Source organism: Ranitomeya variabilis, chromosome 4 (genome assembly GCF_051348905.1).
Source record: "Ranitomeya variabilis isolate aRanVar5 chromosome 4, aRanVar5.hap1, whole genome shotgun sequence".
Classification (NCBI taxonomy): Eukaryota; Metazoa; Chordata; class Amphibia; order Anura; family Dendrobatidae; genus Ranitomeya; species Ranitomeya variabilis.
The window spans coordinates 415245143-415268301 of NC_135235.1; the positions used below are offsets into that span (position 1 = coordinate 415245143).

The 23159-nt window shown below is 47.3% G+C and overlaps 1 protein-coding gene across 5 annotated transcripts in view; it reads left to right on the forward strand.

Moving 5' to 3' along the window:
* Positions 1-4141: 4141 nt before the first annotated feature.
* Positions 4142-23159, forward strand: part of LOC143765022 (uncharacterized) — a 48367-nt gene continuing 29349 nt past the window's right edge. For 3 of the 5 annotated variants that reach the window (XR_013213312.1, XM_077251243.1, XM_077251244.1), the window contains exons 1-2: positions 4266-4293; positions 7736-8602. Coding sequence is in view for 4 of the 5 variants with exons in the window: in XM_077251243.1 (XP_077107358.1) it covers positions 4281-4293; positions 7736-8602 (880 nt within the window). In the remaining variant the exon portion in view is untranslated. The other 2 variants (XM_077251245.1, XM_077251246.1) reach the window with 1 other exon arrangement.

Sequence of the window (23159 nt, forward strand, 5' to 3'; positions counted from 1 at the left end):
TTTTGTGCACCTCTGAAAAGGAGACAGCGGAACAGAGGCCAGACAGAATCCAGAGTAACTCTGCTGCCTCATTATAATGAATGGATCCCTCGGGGGTTTCATCCGAATCAAGTCATTTTGAGATTTAGATGAAAACCCCAAAGTAAGTGCTCAGTGTAGAGCGCCAGATAAATGTGATCCAAAATGTTATGTAAAATGTTCCCAACAAAAGGAAGTCCCACCTCGGGTCAGTTAACAGAAATATAGGGGGCTTCCATGTTACTGGTAGTACTAAGGCTTTGGAAAATCTAAATGCCTCCTCTTCCCCGAAAGAAATTCAGCAAGTCCTGCACTCCCAAATTCAAATGCCCTCCTCCATTCTAAGCGCCAGTGTGCCTAATCTACATTTAGTATCCACGTTTAGCATTTCAGTAGCGATGAGAGCCCGCCTAATTTACAGCTGCCTGACTCCAGAACCATGACCTGGGCACTACAACGGCAGATTTGCAATTTTCACTTGGCAACATCCACCGCTGCTTATTTCTGGAAGACACCCATGGAGTCAAAATCTTCACTACCCCTGTAGATAAATTCCCAAAGGGGAATAATTTCCAAAATGGGGTCACTCAAGGGGGATTCGGCTCTTCTAGCACTTAGGGGCTCTGTATATGGAGTCCGCAAACTATTCTAGAAATATCTGCGCTCCCGGAAGCAAATAACGCTCAGTCTCTCCCCAGTCTCACCATGTGGCTACTAAGCAGTACTGTACAGCCACATATGGGGTATTTCTACATTCAGCAGAAATCGTGGGACAAATGTTGGTGCCATTTTTATCATTTCCCGTGTGAAAATGTAAAATCTTGGACTAAAACAAAATTTTGGTTTAAAATTGGAATTATTTTTCCTTCACTGCCCAATAGTAGAAAATTCTGTGACACACCTGTGGTGTGGTGTCAATATGATCACTGCACCCTTAGATTAATTAATCGAGAGGTGTAAAATGGGGTCACTTATGGGAGTTTATTCTGTTCTGGCACCTCAGGGGCTCTGCCAATGTGACATGGCACCCGCAAACCATAACAGTAAAATCTGCATTATAATATGGCGCTCTTTCCCTTCTGAGCTTTGCATTGTGCCTCAAAAGTCATTTTAAACCATATATGGGGTATCTATGTACTCATGAAATTTGCACATCAAATTTTTTGGTCCATTTTCTTCTGATATCCTTGTGAAAATGAAAAAAATTGGGGCTAAAAACATTTTTGAGGGAAAAATATTTCCTTCTGATTTTCACAGACCAACGTTGTAAAATTCTGTGAAGCACCTGTGGGCTCAAGGTGCTCACCACACATCTAGATAAAAATCCTTGAGGGGTTTCCACTGTTTAGGCAAATCAGGGACTCTCCAAACGCGACATGACAGCCGCAGACCATTCCATCAAAGTCTGCTTTCTAAAACGTTGCCGTGTGCCCAAACAGTTTTCCCTCACATATGGGTATCTGGATTCAGTTTTCTCCTGTTAGCCTTGTGAAGATAAAAAATTTGGGGTAAAAAAAATGTTTTACTTTCACTGCTCAATGTTATAAACTTCTGTAAAGCACCTTGGTGGTTCAAGGTGCTCAACTCACTTCTAGATGCATGGCATCTGCTAATGATTGTAGCAAATTGTGCGTTCAAACACTCAAATCGTGCTCCTTCCCTTTGAGTTCTGCCATGCGCTCAAACATTTGTTTTCCTCCACATATAGGATATCTGCATACTCAGGAGAAATTGCACAACAAATTATAAGGTGCATTTTCTCCTGTTACCCTCGTTAAAATGCAAAATTTGGGGCTAAAAGAACATTTTTGGTAGAAAAATTAGATCTTTTTAATTTTTACGGCTCTACGTTATAAACTTCGGTGATCACCGCACATCTAGACACATTGCTTCAGGGGTCTAGTTTCCAAAATGCGGTCAGTTGTGGGGGTTTCCACTGTTTGGGGAGACCTTGATGTGCCTAAACGCGACATGGCATCCGCTAATGATTCCAGCAAATGGTGCTCCTTCCCTGCCTTCCAGAGCCCTGCCATGAGCCCAAACAGTAGTTTTCCCTCACATATTGGATATCGGCGTACTCAAGAGAAATTACACAAGTTGTACTATGCATTTTATCCTGTTACCCTTGTGAAAATAAAACATTGGTAGCTAAAGAAAAATGTTTGTGGAAAGTAAAATGTTAATTTTTTCCTTCCATATTCCATTAATTCCTGCGAAGCACCTGAAGGGTTAATAAACTTATTGAATATGGTTTAGAGGAGTGCAGTTTTCAGAATGGTGTCACTTATGGGTATTTTCTGTCATATAGGCCCCCAAAAGTCACGTCAAATATGATGTGGTCTAAAAAAATGGTTTTGGAAATTTTGTTGGAAAAATGAATAATTGCTGATAAACTTTGAGCCCTTCTAAATTCCTAACAAAAAATGATGCAATTGTAAAGTAGACATGTGGGAAGTGTTTAAGGTAATAAGAATTAAAAGTTTGAAAATTTGTAAAATTTGGGCCAAATTCACGATATTTTCACAAATAAACGCAAGTCATATCAAACAAATATTACCACTATCATGAAGTACAAAATGTCACGAGAAAACATGCCCAGGACCAATTCGGCTCAGGCTGGAGTGACTAGGATTTGATGTGGGCCATCACTATCTGTGTATTGGTGGTGTGAGATCAGTGATCCAAAGCAATTTAACCCCCGAAAACACCACTTATTCAAATCTGTGAAAATCGGCTATATGTCGACTCTGATGTCCGTTCTGATGCCCAGAATACATATGGACTAGGCTGGTGTGACCTGAATTTGATGAAGGGCATCACTATTAATGTAATGGTGGTGTGAGATCAGTGGCCCAAAATCATTAAACCCCTGAAAAACACCAGTTACTTATTCAAATCTGTGAAAATTGTCTTTTTGCCCATTTTGATGCCAGTTCTGATGCCCAGAACATGTTTGGCCCAGGCTGGAGCGACCTTAATTTGATGAGGGCCATCACTATCTGTGTATTGGTGGTGTGAGCTCAGTGGCCAAAACTAATTTAACTCCTGCAAAACACCAGTTACTTATTCTTATCATCACATTCAACTGCCTGCCCACTTTGATGCCAGTTCTGATGCCCAGATCACATTTGGGTCAGGCCGAAATTACCTTAATTAAATGTGGGGTATCACTATTTTTGTGATTTTTTTTATTTTTATTGCTAAACCTGTAAAAACAGAAAAGAAATTGCTGAATAAATTGGACGAATAAGAAATCAACTTCAGCATAGTCTGAACCATCTTGTTTCACCTCCAAACACAACACAGATGCCCCCACATGGCACAGGGAGCTCCCCTCACACAGCATAGATGCCCCCACATGGCACAGGGAGCTCCCCTCACACAGCATAGATGCCCCCACACGGCACAGGATCCCCCCTCACACAGCACAGATGCCCCCACATGGCACAGGGAGCTCCCCTCACACAGCATAGATGCCCCCACATGGCACAGGGAGCCCCCCCCTCACACAGCATAGATGCCCCCACACGGCACAGGATCCCCCCTCACACAGCACAGATTCCCCCACATGGCACAGGGATCCCCCCTCACACTGCATAGTTGCCCTCACATGGCACAGGGATTCCCCCCTCACACAGAACAGGTGTCCTCACATGGCACAGGGAGCCCCCCCCCTCACACAGCATAGATGCCCCCACACGGCACAGGATCCCCCCTCACACAGCACAGATGCCCCCACATGGCACAGGGATCCCCCCTCACACTGCATAGTTGCCCTCACATGGCACAGGGATTCCCCCCTCACACAGAACAGGTGTCCTCACATGGCATAGGGAACCCCTCTCACACAGCACAGGTGCCAACACATGGCACAAGGAGCCCCCCTCACATAGCACTGGTGACCCATGGCACAGGGAGCCCCCCTCACATGGAACAGGTGCCCCCACATGGCACAGGGAATCCCCCCTCACACAGAGCAACTTCTCACTGCTGAGCTCCGCCCCCTAATGTCACAAGACCTCACCACAGGTCCCGTAGTCACTGATAGCCTCATCACTGTCACTGATCACGTGACGGGGACATCATCCCAGGTCCTGCAGTCACAGCTCAGTATCCTCTATAAATCTTGCCCTTGTTTTTTTTCTTTGTCACTGATCACGTGACAGTGACGTCACCACAGGACCTGCAGGCACCATTATAGAGCAGCAGCTCCTTCAGGTCTAGCTCGGGGTATGTATGACGGGCGCTGTGTGCATTGTATAATGCTTTATGCTCGTAAGTCTGCTGCTAATAGTGTCTCACCCCAGAAGTTCTTAGACAAAGCCTCACAATGGCCTGCCACTCAGTCAGCAATGGCTCCGTACAGTGTGCAGAGCTTTACTAGCAGAGGCAGCAGGCTGAAAGTCCTTACCACACCGAGATCTGGGCTGAGGCTATATGGCTGCGATATTTGTTGTGTGACCAGAGTTCGCTAGCTGGAAAGGACCTGGTGCCTGACATTGGCTGCAGAACTGACACGTTGACTGTGTGTGGGTCATTCCATGGTAACTTACGTTACATTCACAAGCCAAAAACTGGCTGCAGACTGTTCTTTGAAGGGACTGAATGTTTATTGTACATTAAACTATTCCCAATAATGTAACTTACGTTACAAAAAAAGGAAAGGAGAAGCACTATTTTTATTGTATTAAAAACACCATAGTCCCATCAACTATAAAAAAAAAAAATATTGTAACCTTTCAAGTTAAAAGCAACAGTTTTTATTACAATAAATATAGATAACTTACGTTACCGCACAGTATAATAACTTACGTTACAGTAAGTTACCATCCATTGGATTAACCTTATTGTAAGGTAAGTTACCATCATCTTTGTAACGTAAGTTACTATATTGTAACGTAAGCTACCATGGAATGACCCTGACAACCAACCGGCGAGCTCAGCAGGCTTTGGGCAGGGTATCGTCCACACTGGCAGAGATGCTGAGCTCAGTGAATGGCTGCTGCACTGTCAACATGACGTCAGCACCCCTGCCAATGCCAGACACTGAGAGCAGTGATGGAGACTCACTGGTGAGTACAGTGTACTTTCTTTTTTTTTTTTAAATATCAAACTACCTGGGGACAAAGATGTCCTGAAAGGTAACAACCCATTTAAATCCGAACCACAAATTTAATTTCTGCTGCAGATTTTATTCTACAGCTCAAGGATGAGATTTGTTAACATTTCTTGCACTTTAACGATATTATAATTACATTTTCCACACACACAAATCTGGACGGAAAATCCAAAGTGTACTCACCACCTGTAGATATAGCTTAAGCGAGAAGAGATTCTGAATGTCTGAGACCTGCCTATGGGGCCTAAACCTATGTAGAAATAGATTTTCCTGACTTGTGATCTTACTTGTCAACTTTTGGGAAGGGACATATGAGGATTCTAGAAAGTGGCACGTCTCACTTTATGCCCTCCCAATCTATGTAGAGCACACTCCCAATTTACAGCATATGAATGACAAATATTACATATAAATCCCTTCATTTTTTTTTACCAAAATGAGTTCAGAACACACACCAGATCACCTAAATAAATAGAGATCCCATACATGAAAATGTATATCTTTTTGTTTACTGCCCTCAAACTTATATCCCTGCCTACATGCTAAATGCTAGACTTTTTTTTTAAATCCAAACCCTTTGCTCAACCTATTATACAAATGCCATACTAAACTGCCCCATTTACAGACCAGACCTGACTTTTTTTTATATAGAGCTTAGACCAGACCCTCCCCTACATCTTACCGTATATTTAGTCCCTGAACTATTCCTTTACAGATAAAAAAATTAAATTGATGTTAAAAATAAAATCCTTTATTCAGTAATGAGTACTGTGGTCAAAAACTGAACCAATGTGTTTAAAGTATGAGCATTGACTAAGGGTGGACACGTCTGACATGCATAGTCTCTTCTTATGACAACAACACAAGGATATGTGTTTATAATCATTGACTTTTTTTATACCATGTGCTGGAATGTTATCTGCTTTTTAGATTCAATTTACTTTATCTTTGTCCAGAAGCGTCGGTGCATTAGACAATATGATTAAAACTCCAGAGCTTCTTACGCATAAGTTGCTAGACTGGTGGTCTGCATCCCCCATTTCTCTTTGATTCCAATCCAGTGAAATCCATATACAAATACAATAAGCTGGAACTGCAGGGGCTTGGTCCTGTTCTTACATCTCTGGCTTCTCTCCCCTTTTGGTCCCACTACTGTTGTCTAGTCATGGAGTGACAAGTTACCGTATTCTTGTCTGAATGACTTGTTTCCCCCGCCAAGATCTTCCACAGGCACCGTTGTTCCCTTATGTTGTACATAGCAGTAAATCCTGATGACGATTGTAGAGCCGGACTATGCAGACAACTTATGTGACAATGAGCAGCAGGATACATATTGCAGCAGTGTCTTCTTACGTTACCAGTGAGTCTGCGTTGGCAATACGTTTACAAATATCCCTCTTTTACAACCTCTTTGCTACCAATTTAAAAAAAAAAAAAATCATCTTCCCCCTCACCCCGTTTCACAGTTGAGAGGCTACTTAGATAGTGATAGGTTGAGATAGTCTTTCTCTGTACATAGGACATAGCTTTAGATAAAAAAATAGGTACATGGCCAGATTGAGCAGACATGAGATGAATACATGTCAAGGACTTAGGTAAAAATATGCACACTGTACATGTCACGTAGTAACACCGCACATATCAAGGGTGCACACTGAACACAAGGACATGCAGTAGATAACAATGTATAGTGTTTCTTTGATTGCATTTTTATATTTTTGGCTAAAATTAGTTTTTAAAATGGTCTTTCATTAGTAATTTTGAAAATTTTGCCTTGTGTTGCATTATTGATTGCTGGCTGCAGAATGAGTTAACTGAGAATCCATCAGTGAACTCATCCTGACGATCCAATGGGAGAGTTTGTCTCTTTTATCTCTCATTTTCAGAGCTCCTCTCAGCTGATTTGACTAAGTTGAATGTGTAGGGAAACAAATAGCCTTATAAAGCTAAAAAGGTTCTACTTTTGCAATTCAACTATTAGTGATTATAGCCACAAATGCATGCACAGGCCATCAATATCTGATTGCTGGGGGTGCTGATCATCTGTCCCTGCTTCCAGCTTAATGTGCCCAATTGCAGAGCTGCACTGCTCCATCACCTAAATAGCGGCAGCAACTAAGTACAGTACTTCCGCCCCTTATTTGTATAAATAGGGGGCCGATGTGCAGTACCCCGCCACGGCCCACTATGCACATGACGGAACTGTGCTGTGCAGATCCGCAACTTGGCCCATCCAACCGGCACTAGGAACAGCTGATCAGTGGTGGGGGGGGGTTGCTGTGTTTTATCCCTCCCCATTGACTTGATATTGATATAAAAGTCCCAGACAACTCCTTTTAAGTGTTCATTTATCTCTTAACATTTGACCAGCTGCTGTGATTTACCTGAACCAATGTTTTTAGATTTTTTTCCTTAATTTGTTTTTTTGGCGTTGTTTCCATGTCCACTAAGTGGCATTTGCACAACCATACTGTAGCTGTCATTCACCTATTAACTGGTTTCAAAGGCATTATATATGGCCGGATTAATAAAACTAAATATAATTTGAATTAAATAATAAATTTAATACATTTTTTCCTGTTTTTATTTTTTTTACAGAGAAAACATTTTTTGTAAACATGCCTTCGTGCATTGTGAACCAGTGTTGCAACAAATCCGGACGCAAAGGCCAAAGTCAAGCTATAATGTTTCACAAATTCCCAAATGATATTGGCAAAATAATATCATGGCTGGAGAGCAGTGGACAAAAATATAATGACATCCACGCATTATCAAAGAAAATAATGGATAGCCGCGCAACCAGTAAATATGTAATATGCTCTGGACATTTCTCAGCCGATTGTTACGACTACCATTACAACGGAATAAAATTAAAACCTGATGCGATACCATCCATATTCCCCACTGTCAGCGAGGGCGAAACCATAATAGAAGAGAATTTGAAAAAAAATCGTCACCGAAGCACAAAGCGAGTTTTCGAGTCACCCGCTCAAAAACTGTGTCTGATTGAAATGGCAGAGACTGAAAATTTGAGCAGTCATGAGGACGATTTGACCAAACCCGGATTTAGAAGCTTCAGCACTCAAACATACAGCACACTGATAAATTCTACATTAATCTGGACAGGGAACAGCGTACAGGGAATCCACACACTGACCTCCACACCCACTGGTGATAAACCTACATTATATTCTTCTGAAAGTCAAGACTTTTCTTCACCCTTGAAGAAAACCGCTCCTATGAGAAACGTCTTGTTCCAAACAACTGAACCAAACTTACTTGAACAGACATCTTCGCTATCTCCAATTATAGAGGATCGAACCACGGCGCCGCAAAACATGGAAACTTCTGTTGAAGCCAACAGTAGCAAACCAAAATTGGAAGAAGTTTCAGATTATTTGCCACACCTATCAAACATTGAGGATTCTGACCTTTGCGGACGTGCATCTCTTTTCAAAGATTCAGGTAAACTCACCCAAAAGAGCTGAGTCTGTATCAGAGGAAGACATCGTCAAGGATGAAAAATGTTTAGTTTTTGAATTCTGTCTCGACAATTTAATTATGAATCGTGAAGGTTAAAGGGGTTGTGCAGGTTTGTCATGAATCCTCGCAGTGCTCACTCTGTCAGGATTTTCCAGTGGACAATAGTGGGCTGTCATGTGATGGCAAATAATGCGATTTGCATACTTCCAGTCACATTCTGACTAGACATGTGTGGCCTCTCTCCATTCATTAGTTTTTTTAAGAGTTTGTCCACTACATTGTGTAAGGCTCCCACTGATTTAAACCTTGTAAATAAGTATTTTTGTAAATACCTCTCTGCGCTATCGCTGACTCCGGCTGCAGCCACTGCTGACATCTGCTGTTGTCACGTCAAGTTCCGGATCTCCCGTATTTTCCCCGGCGTGACCCAGTCTCTCGCACCCCTTCTGATTGACTGGGCTGTTGGCGGCGTATCACAGCCCAGTATCCAGCACGCGCTTGCGGCCAATAAAAGCTGAGGACAGAGGGAAAGAGTGCGCTGGAAGCTGGGCTGTGACGTGCTGTGAAACACCGCCCACAGCCCAGTCAATCAGGGGTGCGCGCGACTGGCTCATGCCTGGGGGAGTGCAGGAGATCTGGAACTTGTCGTCACTTTTAATATTATTTATTCTTATTGCATACATGGCACTTTACATATGAAAAGTGGCATACATAACCAAAAACAAGTACCATAATCTTGAACAAAACAAATCACTGACTGGTACAGGAGGAGAGAGGACCCTGCCCACGCGAGCTCTCAGTCTACGGGGATGGGTGAGGATACAGTAGGTGAGCTTGTCGTGCTGGTTGGTTTGGCAGAACGAGAGTTGCTGTAGGCTTGTCAAAAGAGGTTGGTCTTCAGGTTCCTTTTGAAGGTTTCCGCGGTAGGCCGAGAGTCTGATATGTTGGAGTAGAGCGTTCCAGAGTTGGAGGGATACAAGGGAAAAATCTTGTATGCGATTGTGAGAAGAGGAGATAAGAGGGGAGTATAAAAGAGGATCTTGTGAGGATCGGAGGTTGCATGCAGGATGTCAGCGGCGGCTGCAACTGGGGTCACGTGATGCCGAGTGAGTGGTCAGCGATAGCGCCAATCACAGGCACAGATGGCAACGTGAGGTATTTACAAAAATAAATTTTTACAAGGTTTAAATCGGTGGGGACAATGTAGTGGACAACCTCTTTAAGGCTCTTTCTGTAAAATATCTGGAAAGTTATGGGAATGCATACTGTTGATTTTTAATGTATAGGAAAATCTCCTTGACATAACCAGACCATGACTCAAAAGTGTAAGATGTTCTCATATGTATGCTCAAAACCACATTCAAGAAGTGTAATGTGAATCCTTTAGGTACTTGACAGGAATTAAAGCAATGAAAAAATGAACATTTTTAATTTTTGCCGCAAAAATGTTTATGAAGCTTCAAATTTTTCATTTTCACAAGGGTAACAGTGAATGGACGATACAATTTGTTGTGCAATTTCTCCTGAATACACTGATAGCCTATATGTGGGGGAAAATGCTTTTACAGAGTATTAGATGCTTATATGTGTGGCAGATGTTGTGAAGGGGTTAATTTCATCCTTTTGAGTCTTAAGTAACCTTACTAGACAGTTGTTTAAAAATCTTTTAGGGAAATTCAGTTATACAAAACAGGATTTTTGGTTGCTTACCGTAAAATATGTTTCTCGGAGCCTTCATTGGGGGACACAGGAACCATGGGTGTATGCTGCTGCCACTAGGAGGCTAACACTATGCACAAAAAAAGTTAGCTCCTCCTCTGCAATGTACACCCCACCGACTGGCATTATGCACTTCAGTTAGTGAGAAAGCAGTAGGAGAAAACAATAAGGTTGAAGTAACATAACCACAAACATGAGAACTGTAAACATGAGAACAGTCATAGAACACAGAACAACATGGGAGGGTGCTGTGTCCCCCAATGAAGGCTCCGAGAAACAGATTTTACGGTAAGCAACCAAAAATCCTGTTTTCTCTATCGACTCTCATTGGGGGACACAGGAACCATGGGACGTCCCAAAGCAGTTCCTGGGGTGGGAAAAAACAGACTTCCATCAGGTCAGAGGACTCACCACTGCCGCCTGCAAGATCCTTCTGCCTAGGCTGGCGTCCGCCGAAGCGTAGGTATGGACCTTGTAGAATTTGGCGAACGTGTGGATGGAAGACCAGGTTGCCGCTTTGCAAAGCTGTAGGGCGGAAGCCCTGTGGTGCACCGCCCAGGAGGCGCCGACTGCCCAGGTAGAGTGAGCCTTTATCCCAGAAGGGGGCACTCTGTTCTCCAAAATTGCCGTTCTGATCCAGCGAGCAATAGTCGCCTTGGAAGCCGGCAGGCCTCTACTACGCGTGCCATCAGGAATGACAAAAAGAGAATCCGTCTTCTGGAAAACGGCCGTTCTAGCCAGGTAGATCCTCACTGCCCTGACGAGGTCCAGCTTGTTCAACGATCGCTCCAGAGGATGAGTCGGAGCTGGACAAAAAGAAGGTAGAACGATGTCCTCGTTGAGGTGGAAGGTGGAAACCACCGAAGGAAGGAAGGCGGAAGCCTGAGGACTACCTTGTCCTGGTGAATGACCAAGAACGGAGGTCGGCAAGAGGGCCGCCAACTCGGAAACGTGGCGGATAGAAGTGATGGCCACAAGAAAGGCCACCTTCCACGATAGGACTGACAGGGGAATCTCTCTGAGAGGCTCAAAGGGGGAGACCCTCAGAACGTCCAGTACCAGATTTAGATCCCATGAATCCACCGGGGCCCTATACGGAGGGACAGCATGGGCTGCTCCTTGAAGGAAGGTCTTAACCTGTGGCCGAGAAGATAACGTCTTCTGAAAAAGGATGGAGAGCGCAGAAACCTGGCCCTTTAGGGAACTAAGAGCAAGGCCCGAATCCAGTCCTGCCTGAAGGAAGGCCAAGATGGAAGGCAGGGAAAAGGACATAGATGAAACGCAGTTGGACTTGCACCAACGGAAGTAAGCCTTCCAGGTACGATAGTAGATCCTGGAAGACGAAGGCTTCCGAGCCTGGATCATGGTGTGAATCACCTGGTCCGAAAGGCCGGACGCTCTTAGAACTGCGGTCTCAACAGCAACGCCGTTAAATTGAGCGACCAAGAATTCGGGTGGCAGAGCGGACCCTGAGACAGCAAATCGGGCCTGTCTGGAAGGCGCCAGGGGGCGTCCGCGAGAAGGTTGACGATCTCCGCGAACCAAGCTCTCCAGGGCCAATCCGAGGCGATCAGAATGACCGGCACCCCTTCCGCTTTGATCTTTTTCAACAGTTTGGGAAGCAAGGGAAGGGGTGGGAACAGGTAGGGCAGTGCGAACCGTGACAAAGGATTGGCCAGAGCGTCGACGCCCACTGCATGAGGATCGCGAGACCTGGAGACGAACTGAGGAACCTTCCTGTTCGTACGAGACGCCGTGAGGTCCACATCCGGAGTCCCCCATCGAAGACAAATCTGATGGAAGACTTCCTGGTGCAACGATCATTCTCCTGCCACGAGACCCTTGCGGCTGAGGAAGTCGGCGGCCCAATTGTCCACGCCGGGGATATGCACCGCGGATATCACCGGAACCGTTGCCTCTGTCCAGAGGAGAATCTTGGATACCTCGGCAAGGGCCAGGGAGCTCCGAGTCCCCCCCTGATGGTTGACATAAGCCACAGCCGTGGCGTTGTCCGTCTGGATTCGGATAGGTAGGCCCTTGAGAATCCTTTCCCAGTGACGGAGGGACAGAAAAATAGGCCGAATCTCGAGGACATTGATCGGCAGAGTTGACTCCTGCGCCGACCAACGGCCCTGAACAGTCAGGTGGCGAAACACCGCACCCCAGCCGAGCAGGCTGGCGTCCGTCGTCACCACTTGCCAGTGAACTGGAAGGAAGGACCTGCCCCGGGAGATGAGAGGTGACGTCAGCCACCAGTTGAGAGACCGTTTGACCCGGGGAGGGAGTCGGATCAGACGATCCAGAGAGAAGACAGACCTGTCCCACTGATGCAGAATGGCTTGCTGAAGGGGTCATGAATGAAATTGGGCAAAGGGAATCGCTTCCAATGTTGCTACCATCCTCCCCAGAACCTTCATGGCCGATCGGAAGGAGGGAGGCCGAGGACCCTGGAGCAAGCATATGTCCGACGAAGGATGGCTCTCTTGTCCTTGGTCTGACGAGTGTCGAAGAGCATGCCCAGAAAGATGATGCGCTGAGAAGGAATAAGGCAGGACTTCTTCTGGTTGACCAGCCACCCGAAATGGGCTAGGGTGTCGAGAACGATGGACAGGCTTTCGTGAGCCTGAGCAAAGGATGGAGCCTTGATGAGGATGTCGTCGAGGTATGGAAAAAGAACCAGGCCTCTGACCCTCAAGATGGCCATCAGCGCCGCCATGATCTTCGTGAAAACTCTTGGGGCGGTTGCAAGACCGAACGGCAGTGCGACGAACTGAAAATGTTCCTGCAGCACTGCAAAGCGCAGGTATCGGTGATGTCCCGGGAATATCGGAACATGGAGGTAGGCGTCCTGAATATCTATGGAACACAGAAATTCCTGAGCCTCCATGGAAGCAATTACTGAACGAAGGGATTCCATCCTGAAGTGCTTCAGACGAACTCTCTTGTTCAGCAATTTGAGATCCAGAATGGGACGCACCTTGCCGTCTTTTTTTCGGTACCACAAAAAGGTTTGAATAGAAACCTGTGAACCGTTCTTTTTCTGGGAAGGGAACGATTACCCCAGCTTTGAGGAGAGAAGCGATAGCTGCGAAGAAACCCGGAACTAGAGTGGGGTCTCTTGGAGGCCGGGATTCGAAGAAACGATCCCGGGGTCGTGAAACGAACTCTATTTTGTATCCCGAGGATACAACTTCCCTGACCCATGCGTCCTCTACTGAGGAGATCCAGACATCCCTGAATAAGAGGAGACGGCCGCCCAGCCTGGGAGGTGGGCTGGGGTCTTGCCGAGAGTCATGCCGAGGTGGTTCTTCCAGTCCTGGACCTGGAGGATCTACCCTGGGAGTAGCGAGGACGCCAGGAAGGAGTGGGCCTAAAGGATACCGTCTTCTTCTCTTGACGTGCCTGTGGCCTCTGTTGCTGCTGGGAAAAGGAGTTTGACACTGCCAAGCGATGAAAAGACCAAAATTGACGCCTAGGAGGACGACGACGAGGCTTGGCCTGGGGAAGAAAAGAACTTGTGCCCCCGGTGGCGTCCTTAATGATTTGGTCCAGCTTAGAACCAAAGAGACGCGACCCCTGAAAGGGCAGGCTGGTAAGGGACTTTTTGGAAGACAAATCCTCCTGCCAGGCCTTAAGCCAAACGGTCCGGCGGATGGCGACCGCGTTGCTGGACGCCTGAGCCGCACAAGACGCGGCATCCAGGGAGGCGAAGACTAGATATTCACCCGCATGAGAAATCTGGTTAGCAAGTTCCGCCAGCTGTCCGGGTGGAGCCCCGTCCAGGATGCCCTGACGGAGCTGTTTGGCCCATTTAGATATGGATTTTGAAACCCAAGTGGAAGCAAAGGCCGGGCAAAGACCAGCTGAGGCCGCTTCAAAAGCCGACTTCGAAAGATTCTATGACTCTATCATTAGAATCCTTCAGAGATGCTCCGCCGGACAGTGGGAGGACCGTGTTGGTGGACAGTCTGGAAACTGGAGGGTCCACCGAAGGAGAAGCAGTCCAATTAGCGGTGAGCTCCAGAGAAAAAGGATATAAAACACCAAGTCGCTTTCCTCTCTGAAAGCGTCTGGTCGGGTTCTCTCTTTCTCTAGTCATAATCTCCTCGAATTCAGGGTGAGGAGCGAAAAACTTGGAAGGTGGTTTAACCCGTCTAAACGAAACCGCCTGATCTGCGGATTCCGTAGAGCACTCCTTGATGCCACAGGTTTGATTTATCGCTCCAATGAGATTCTGAACCATATCCCTCATGGTAGCGATTTGGTTCGAATCCAGCTCCGAAACATCCTCTGAAGGCGCATCTGAGAAAGCCTCACCTGACTCAGGGGAGGAGGACCGGGGGGAAGTCTACCGCAGAGAAGGACTGTGTGGTGAGATGGAGCGAGAAGAGGACTCAGACCGGCGTTCCTGTCTGGACCTTTTGCGGCTGGAGGGCTCGGACGGAACTTCCTGCGACCCGCTGGCTACTGCGGGAGTCTGCAGGGGTAATTGGTCCAGCACGGACACCACAGTCTGAGACACCCGTGTTAGATCCGCCACCAATTGTGATAGAGAGGAAACCCAGCCTAGGGTGGGGGTATCACTCTCAAGTGGAGCGGCCGGGGTATCCTGGGCGGTGGGAACTATCGGGTTGCTGCAGGCCTGACAGAGTGGAGAGGACTGACCTGAGGGAAGTTTGCAGTTACAAAACGAACATGCAAAGTATTTGACTAAGGCAGAGGAATGAGAGGAAGAAGTAGGAGGACGAGAGCGGCCCCCTTTAGAGTTAAACATTTTGAAAAAGGTCCCTGAAGAAAATGCCAGAGGGAGAGGGGGGCAGAGGGAAGTGTCAGTCTGCAGTGCAGCTACTCACGCAGACGAAGCGGTTCCAGACGGAAAACGCAGCCCAGCTTGAAGATGGTCCCTCAGGGAAGAAATCCTTCGTGAAAGGGAGTGCGGGTCCTGTAGCAGTGCAGCCAAAGGGATCTGGGGCCCGTAGTCATCCACTGCCGAGCACCGAGGAGAGAAGAGGCGTGCGTGGGTGCACTAAGATGGCGCCGGTGGGCGGAGCAACGCCGAGGGCTGATGTCGGGCGGGAGAAAAGCCCGCCGAGTAAGGAGGAAGTGGGCGGGGAGGTGTCGCCGGAAGTAGGCCCCGGGAGAAGCCAGGACCTAAATTAGAAATCGGCGACCGCCTGAGAGGGCCGCGGCGCCGGCGCTGCCCGGCTGGAGATGCGGCGTCTGGGCGGCGCGGCATCCTGCATGGCCGCCGCATAAAAAAGGGAAGCGCTGCCGCAGGATCGTGCCGCCGGGAGTAGGCCCCGGGGGAGGCCGGGGCCTAAATTAGGAGCTGGCGACCGCTGGAGAAAACTGCGGTGCCGGCGCTGCCCGGCTGGAAGGTGCGGCCCCTGGAGCGGCGCGGCAGCCTGCGAGGACGCGGACTAGAAAGGGGGGGTTTGGGGGAGCGCTACCGCAGGCTGGCTGTCGCCGGAAGTAAATTCGGAAAGCGGCGACCGCTGGAGAGGGCCGCGGCGGTGTTCAGAGCGGTCGTAGGAAAAAGTAACGCGGCTGCCTGTAAGGCCGCCGCGCCAGACAGGACCACCGCGCAGGGCACTGAGAAAGTGCTGCAAATGCAGCGATGACCCCTCGATTCCCGGGACCCCTATCGGAACGCCGACCAGGCCAAAAGGTGGCTTGGAAGCACAGCAAGAAAACAGGGAACCCAAGGGACCCCTGGGACTAGAATACTCACCTAAAAACATCCCACGTCGTCCGTTACTTACCTCAAGCTTGGGAAAGGTATTAGACGTCCATGGGAGCTGCTGATGGACGTCCTCGTCTCCTCCAACCGACAGGCTCTGGTGGGCGAGTGGGTGAGGGACGGAGCCAGGACCGGACTTCTGAGCACGCTTGTGTGCTAGGCTCTTGGTCCTGGAGAGGGATCTATGAGGATACGGGGTGGCAGTACACGCCGTACTCATAGTCCGCCTTGTGGGACTACAGGTGTGACTGTTCACCCTGTATCCCTTCCGGAAAAACCTGAAAAGAAACGACGCACATTGAGGTAGATAAAGGTCTAATGAAAGACCCGTGTCCACCTCCTACTGACACTAAGCTAAACTGAAGTGCATAATGCCAGTCGGTGGGGTGTACACTGCAGAGGAGGAGCTAACTTTTTTTGTGCATAGTGTCAGCCTCCTAGTGGCAGCAGCATACACCCATGGTTCCTGCATAGCTCCCAACCGTCCCAAATTGTGCGGGACTGTCCCGGATTTGATGCTTTGCCCCGCAGTCCCGCAGACAGCAGGAAAAGCGAACCGACACGCCCCCTTGTGTTAAGCCACGCCCCTGTGTTAAGCCAAGTCCTGGGTCACCTCCCGACTGACCAACCCCCCCGGCCGCCTGCCTGCCTGCCTGCCTCCCTCCCACCCGCCCTCCTTGAAGACGATACTCACCTTGCTCCAGCGATGCCTGGTCTCGGCGTACACGGCTCGTCCTGAATGAGCGGTCACGTGGTACCGCTCATTAAGGTCATGAATATGCGCATATTCATGACCTTAATGAGCGGTATCACGGGACCGCTCACGCAGGAAGAAGGTGCTGCGTCGGGAGTTGACAGAGCGAGAGGGATGTCGGCGCGGCTGTGCAGTGTGGCACAGGTGAGTATGGGACTGGGGGGACGGGGGGATGAAGGAGGACATAAGCCGGCGCGCCATGCAAGATGGGAGCAGGAGCAGGGGGGGTGGAGAGATAAGCCATGCATCCAGGGGGGGAATATGAGCCATGCATTCAGGGGGGGGAGAATATGAGCCATGCATTCAGGGGGGGGAGAATATGAGCCATGCATTCAGGAGGGGGAGAATATGAGCCATGCATTCAGGGGGGGGAGAATATGAGCCATGCATTCAGAGGGGGGGGAGAGAATATGAGCCATGCATTCAGAGGGGGGGGGGAATATGAGCCATGCATTCAGAGGGGGGGGGAATATGAGCCATGCATTCATAGGGGGGGGAAATATGAGCCATGCATTCGGGGGGGAATATGAGCCATGCATTCAGAGGGGGGGGGGGGGGAGAATATGAGCCATGCATTCAGAGGGGGGGAGAATATGAGCCATGCATTCAGAGGGGGGGGGAATATGAGCCATGCATTCAGAGGGGGGGGGGAATATGAGCCATGCATTCAGGGGGGGGGGGAGAATATGAGCCATGCATTCAGAGGGGGGGGGGAATATGAGCCATGCATTCAGAGGGGGGGGGAAATATGAGCCATGCATTCGGGGGGGAATATGAGCCATGCATACAGGGGGGGGATATGAGCCATGCATACAGGGGGGGTAATATGAGCCATGCATACAGGGGGGGGAAATGAGCCATGCATACAGGGGGGGGTCATTATACAGTATTGAGCATCATGTGCAGTCATTATACAGTATGGAGCATCATGTGCGGTCATTATACAGTATGGAGAACTGTGTGTGGCCATTATACAGTACTGAGCATCATGTGTGGTCGTTATACAGTATGGAGCATCATGTGCGGTCATTATGCAATATGGAGCATCATGTGCAGTCATTATACAGTATGGAGCATCATGTGCGGTCATTATACAGTATGGAGAACTGTGTGTGGCCATTATACAGTACTGAGCATCATGTGTGGTCGTTATACAGTATGGAGCATCATGTGTGGCCATTATACAATATGGAGCATCATGTGCGGTCATTATACAGTATGGAGCATCATGTGCGGTCATTGTACAGTATGGAGCATCATGTGCGGTCATTATACAGTATGGAGCATCATGTGCGGCCATTATACAGTATGGAGCATAATGTGCGGCCATTATACAGTATGGAGCATCATGTGCAGTCATTATACAATATGGAGCATCATGTGCGGCCATTATACAGTATGGAGCATCATGTGTGGCCATTATACAGTATTGAGCATCATGTGTGGCCATTATACAGTATTGAGCACTGTGTGGCCATATTTTTTTGTTTAATTATTGTATATGAAACAGTGATCAGCAGTGCTAAATGGGTGTGGTTGGGACGTGGATATGGGTGTGACTAATTATGAATGGGTGTGGTCAGAGGCGTGGCCTAAAATTTGCTGCGACGCGTGTTGCACGCCGCAAACTTTGTCCCTCTTTCCCATCTTCAAAAGTTGGGAGGTATGGTTCCTGTGTCCCCCCAGTGAGAGGCGATAGAGAAAAATACATGATGATGCAAGACTCTTTCTAAATAATTTTACTAGCATGCATTTTCGATGAAACGTAAGGCGCTCAATCTCCTAGGCTTCTGTATTCAGTATTGGGTTTAACCCTGTAGAACCAGATTTCTCTAAGGTTTATCTAATTTCTAAAAGAAATATTATGTGCTCAGTAGTCCGTTCCTAGATTGCTTCTGCTTTTGATCTCTAGTGTTGGGGAAATTAATAATTACTCTCCATGCCAGAACAATTTTCACACTTTTAATAAATTGGAATTACAAAATGATATAACAAAAATCATATTTGTTCCCCCATACTGATTGTGAAAATGTCACAGAGGAATTTGCAAGCATGAAAGAATTGTGGCTATAATTCTGATCCATGACACCTAAAAATAAATATATAATCCATTCATAATTTATACATGCTTATTATGTCTTTGTCTATATTAGGGTTGAACAATTAATATAAATGTTCAATTCTCTAGTTGCCTACTCCTGGCCTAATGGATATTGATCATGTGCACTAAAGAAATACACCAGACACAGTCAGCTGTAACTCTCCTTGATCAATGTGTGGCTCAGCTCCAAGAAAAGATTTATTAGTCAAACACAATGTTATATATCTCCTGTAAGGGGGCTCGGTTAGTTCTAAAATGGGAGTGATCGGATGTATTCCATTGGTTAGTGGGTTGGGCATGAGCAAGTCCATGGGCGGATCCATGAGGTCATCAAGGTGGGTTGGTCCGTGAGGTCATCAAAGTGGGCGTCACTGTGGGTGGATCCATGAGGTCATCTTGGTGGGCGTCATCTTGGATACCAGACCGCATGGTCTGCTAAAACAGGAAATGGCAGCCATCTTCAGTGTCTTACTTTGTCTGAGGAAAACTTATGTAAGGTTAAACAATACATGTTATAGGTTGCTTCTCTCAATTACCTTATGTGTTGAGGTTAATTAAGTATTTGATCTTATGGCTCTCCTCAACAGTCCCCCCTAAATACTTTATTAACCTTTTCTTTTATCTTGATCCCACCGTGGTTCCCTAACCCACCAATTTTAAGTGTTATTATGACATCAGAAGCTTCATGACAATATGGATGCTAGGGACACCAGAGAATGTGTGACCGATTATGGGTATACTGAGGAGGTATATCGGAGCGTGTTACCAGTGTCCTCGGGACTTTCCTAGCTGCTGGATCTATTACTCTCCAATCTCCCATCTCCATGGTTACTTACAGTAAAATACACATGTCACTCACCCTGATGTACACATCCTAGATCTGACCGTCTTGCCCGGGAGGGGGAATTGGAGTTTTCACCAGTTTGAGACAAGTTTTCCCTTATGGAAAACCTCCCTTTGTAGCTGGACTTTGACAAGCAGGTCAGATCCTACTCTGTCCCTACCTGTCTAAGAAGTTTATAATGTGAGAGATGGATCCAGGAGGCGCTCAGCAATCCTGACTGAAGTAGGAGTAGTCAGGAGCACTTGGTAGGGACCCTCAAATCTCAACTCCAGGGATGTCTTTCTGATGAACTTCTTTACCAGCATGTAGTCACCAGGTTAGAAAGTATGGGTACCTTCACTGGAATCTGGACCTGGAATGGATGATAAAACTCGTACATGTGTTACTGACAGTTCTTTAGTAACAACAATTAACAACAATTACAGAATTTACAAGAGTATCACTTCCCAAGGCTAGCTGTTGTGGAAAATATTGACCCAATCTTGGAGGCCCCCCAAAAAGAATCTCGTATGGTGTGAGTTTAGTGGAACCCCTTGGAGTGTTTCTGACTGAGTATAAGGCAACGTGCAAAATGTCTGTCCAAGTCTGACCTCCTAACTGGCTTTCAGTATTTTAATTTTGAAGGCGTCATTCAGTGTTTCTACTTTCCCACTGCTGTGTAGGTGATATGGAGTATGTAAACCCAAATCAGCTCCCACCAATGTCCATAGTTCCTTAGACAGTGCTGCAGTGAACACAGGTACTTGGTCACTCTCAATTACCTCTGGGACCCCATATCTGCTTACTACTTCAGTCACCAGTCTCTTAACAGTCACTCTGGCAGTCATGTTGGTTACTGGATAGGCTTCGGGCCATCCTGAGAACATGTCAGTCACTTCCAGTACATACTCGTACTTCCCTACTTTTGGCATTTGAATGTGGTCAATCTGAATTTTCTGAAAGGGATAAAGTGGTTTAGCCAAATGTTTCTGAGTAACTTTCTGAGGTGTTGCTGGATTGCATGTTGCACACACAAGGCAGGACTTGCAATATTTTTGGGTAACAGTAGAGATTCCAGGTGCCATATAAGTCTTCCAAATTAGGTCATTCATCTGATTCTTGCCTCTGTGGGTGATACCGTGTGCCCATTCTGTCACTGAAGGGTACAGATTACGGGGTAGACAGACCTTTTTGTTCATCCTCCAGACTCCATCTTCATCCTTTTTAGCTCCTCCTTCTTGCCATGACTTCTTCTCATCATCTGATGTCTTGTCTTGATGTAGATGGATGATCCTCATAAGAGAGCCTTTAGTCCCTTCTTCAGTGTCTTGTGACACGTACACCGCTGCTTTTTCTTTCCCAAATGGATCCACAGCATAGGTTTTTGCCGTTTTGTCAGCAAAGAAGTTCCCCCTTGCTTCTGGAGAATCCAATCTCCCGTGAGCTTTGATCTTGATCACTGCAACCTTTGAAGGTAGATCCAGAGTGACCACAAGTTCTTGCATGGTAGCAGCATGTTTTACAGGAGTTCCACTGGACGTTGGGTATCCTCTGGCTGCCCAGATACTGCCGAAGTCATGAGCCACTCCAAAAGCGTATCTTGAATCCGTATAGATGTTGACCACCTTCTCCGTCGCTTCCTGACAAGCCAGTGTCAAAGCTTTAAGTTCCGCTTCTTGTGCAGACATGTGCGGTGGTAGCGATCCAGCTGAGATGACCTGGTCATGTGTAACCACGGCATATCCCGTATGGAATCTTCCTGTTTCATCTGCAAATCTGGAACCATCAGTGAAGAACGTCAGGTCAGCATGTGGGAGTGGGTCTTCAGACACGTTTTTCTGGGAGGCTACTTCTTCATGCATTTGTTCAAGACAGTCATGATCCTCTGAGTGTGTAGAGGCATCTTCTCCGAGAGCATCAGTATCATCATCCACATCCCCCCTGGAAAGAGGAAGCAGCGTGGACAGTTTGAAGATGCTGCAGCGGACAAGAGTGACATTATCCGGAACCAAGAGCGAACATTGGAGTCTCACATGATGCTGCACCAACATATGTTTAGGTTCCAACAATAGCAATTATGTCGTGTGGAGCCATTAAGAGGACTGGATGTCCTCAGATGATATCAGGATTTGGGATTCAAAGAGCTGGTGCAGACTGTATGGCCTGTTTAAAAGCGTAGAAAGCTTCCACGGATTTAGTACATAGTGGAAACGCTGACTTCTTGAGGTCATCGTACAATGGCTGCATCAGCTTTGAGGCATCTGGAAACCTTTGGCAACATTAATCATTGATAGGTCAGCCAACTCATCCGGGGCCCTTGTCTTAGGTTTTTGGCAGAACTCAACACCAGAGTCCCATGTCTCGTCATGCTCCTGTAGAAAGGCATCGGCTGTTTTTCTGGATCTAGAACTTGGTTCAACAGAGTAGCAGCTTGCTGGGGTGTAAACTTGACATAGATGGTGGGCTCCTCAGACATGAGCATTGGCACTGTTGGCGGTGGCACCTGAAGCGGGAGTAGAGATGGCACCGGGAGTGCAGATGTAGTCCCTTGTGTATGAGGAGCCGGAGGAGGTAACAGTCCTGGAATGAGGGGCTCTATTTGGGCAGCTCCAGTATCATGGTGTGGGCTCCAGGTGACGCAGGCAGTCTTAAAAGCTTTAACAGTCCTGTCCTCATTAATGCGAGTTATTGCTGCACGAAGTTGTTGAGCACTAACGTCTGGATGAATAGGGTCATAAGTAGGGGTCACAGCATGTATGATCATTCTACACAGGAAGATTGCCAGCTTTAGTCACCGCTATGTCCCCAACAGCTATCTGACCACGTGACTCAACAATGATTTGACTGTCAGCTTGAATAGTCGCCCCTCCTGCTTCCACTATAGCTCTAGCTACACCTCCATTGTGCTCTAACCGAGAATTGGCAGCATTAACAATAGCGTCTGTCTCCATTGTTGTTATGTCACCCTTTCCCACCAACTAACAAGGGTCCCTCAGGAAGTTCTTTTTCAAAAAAATAGGTTGCCAACATTCCCTCCCCTTTGTGCTTCCTGTGCTTTTGGTATCCCCCTCCCAGATTGAGCCCCCCTTGTTACAGTCGCCACCGTCCCATACAGGTGTGCGCTTGGCTGCGAGACAGCCTGTGAGGTACTGGGCATAGGGTTATGTAGGCTGCGTGAGAGTGCTGTTGTGGGAGCATTGGGAGGAGAGGCCGCTGCTTGGAGCATCTCATGTGGGTGTGCGGCTAAATTGGCAGTGGAAGTGACAGTAGAAAGGGTAGGTGCTGGGGACGATCCAGGTGGGAGGACTGCTGGATTCACAACAGGAGTGATAGAGGAAAGGGTTGGTGCCCCATTGGAAACAACAGAGATAGGAAACATGGGTAAAGCCTTTTATTTCCTGA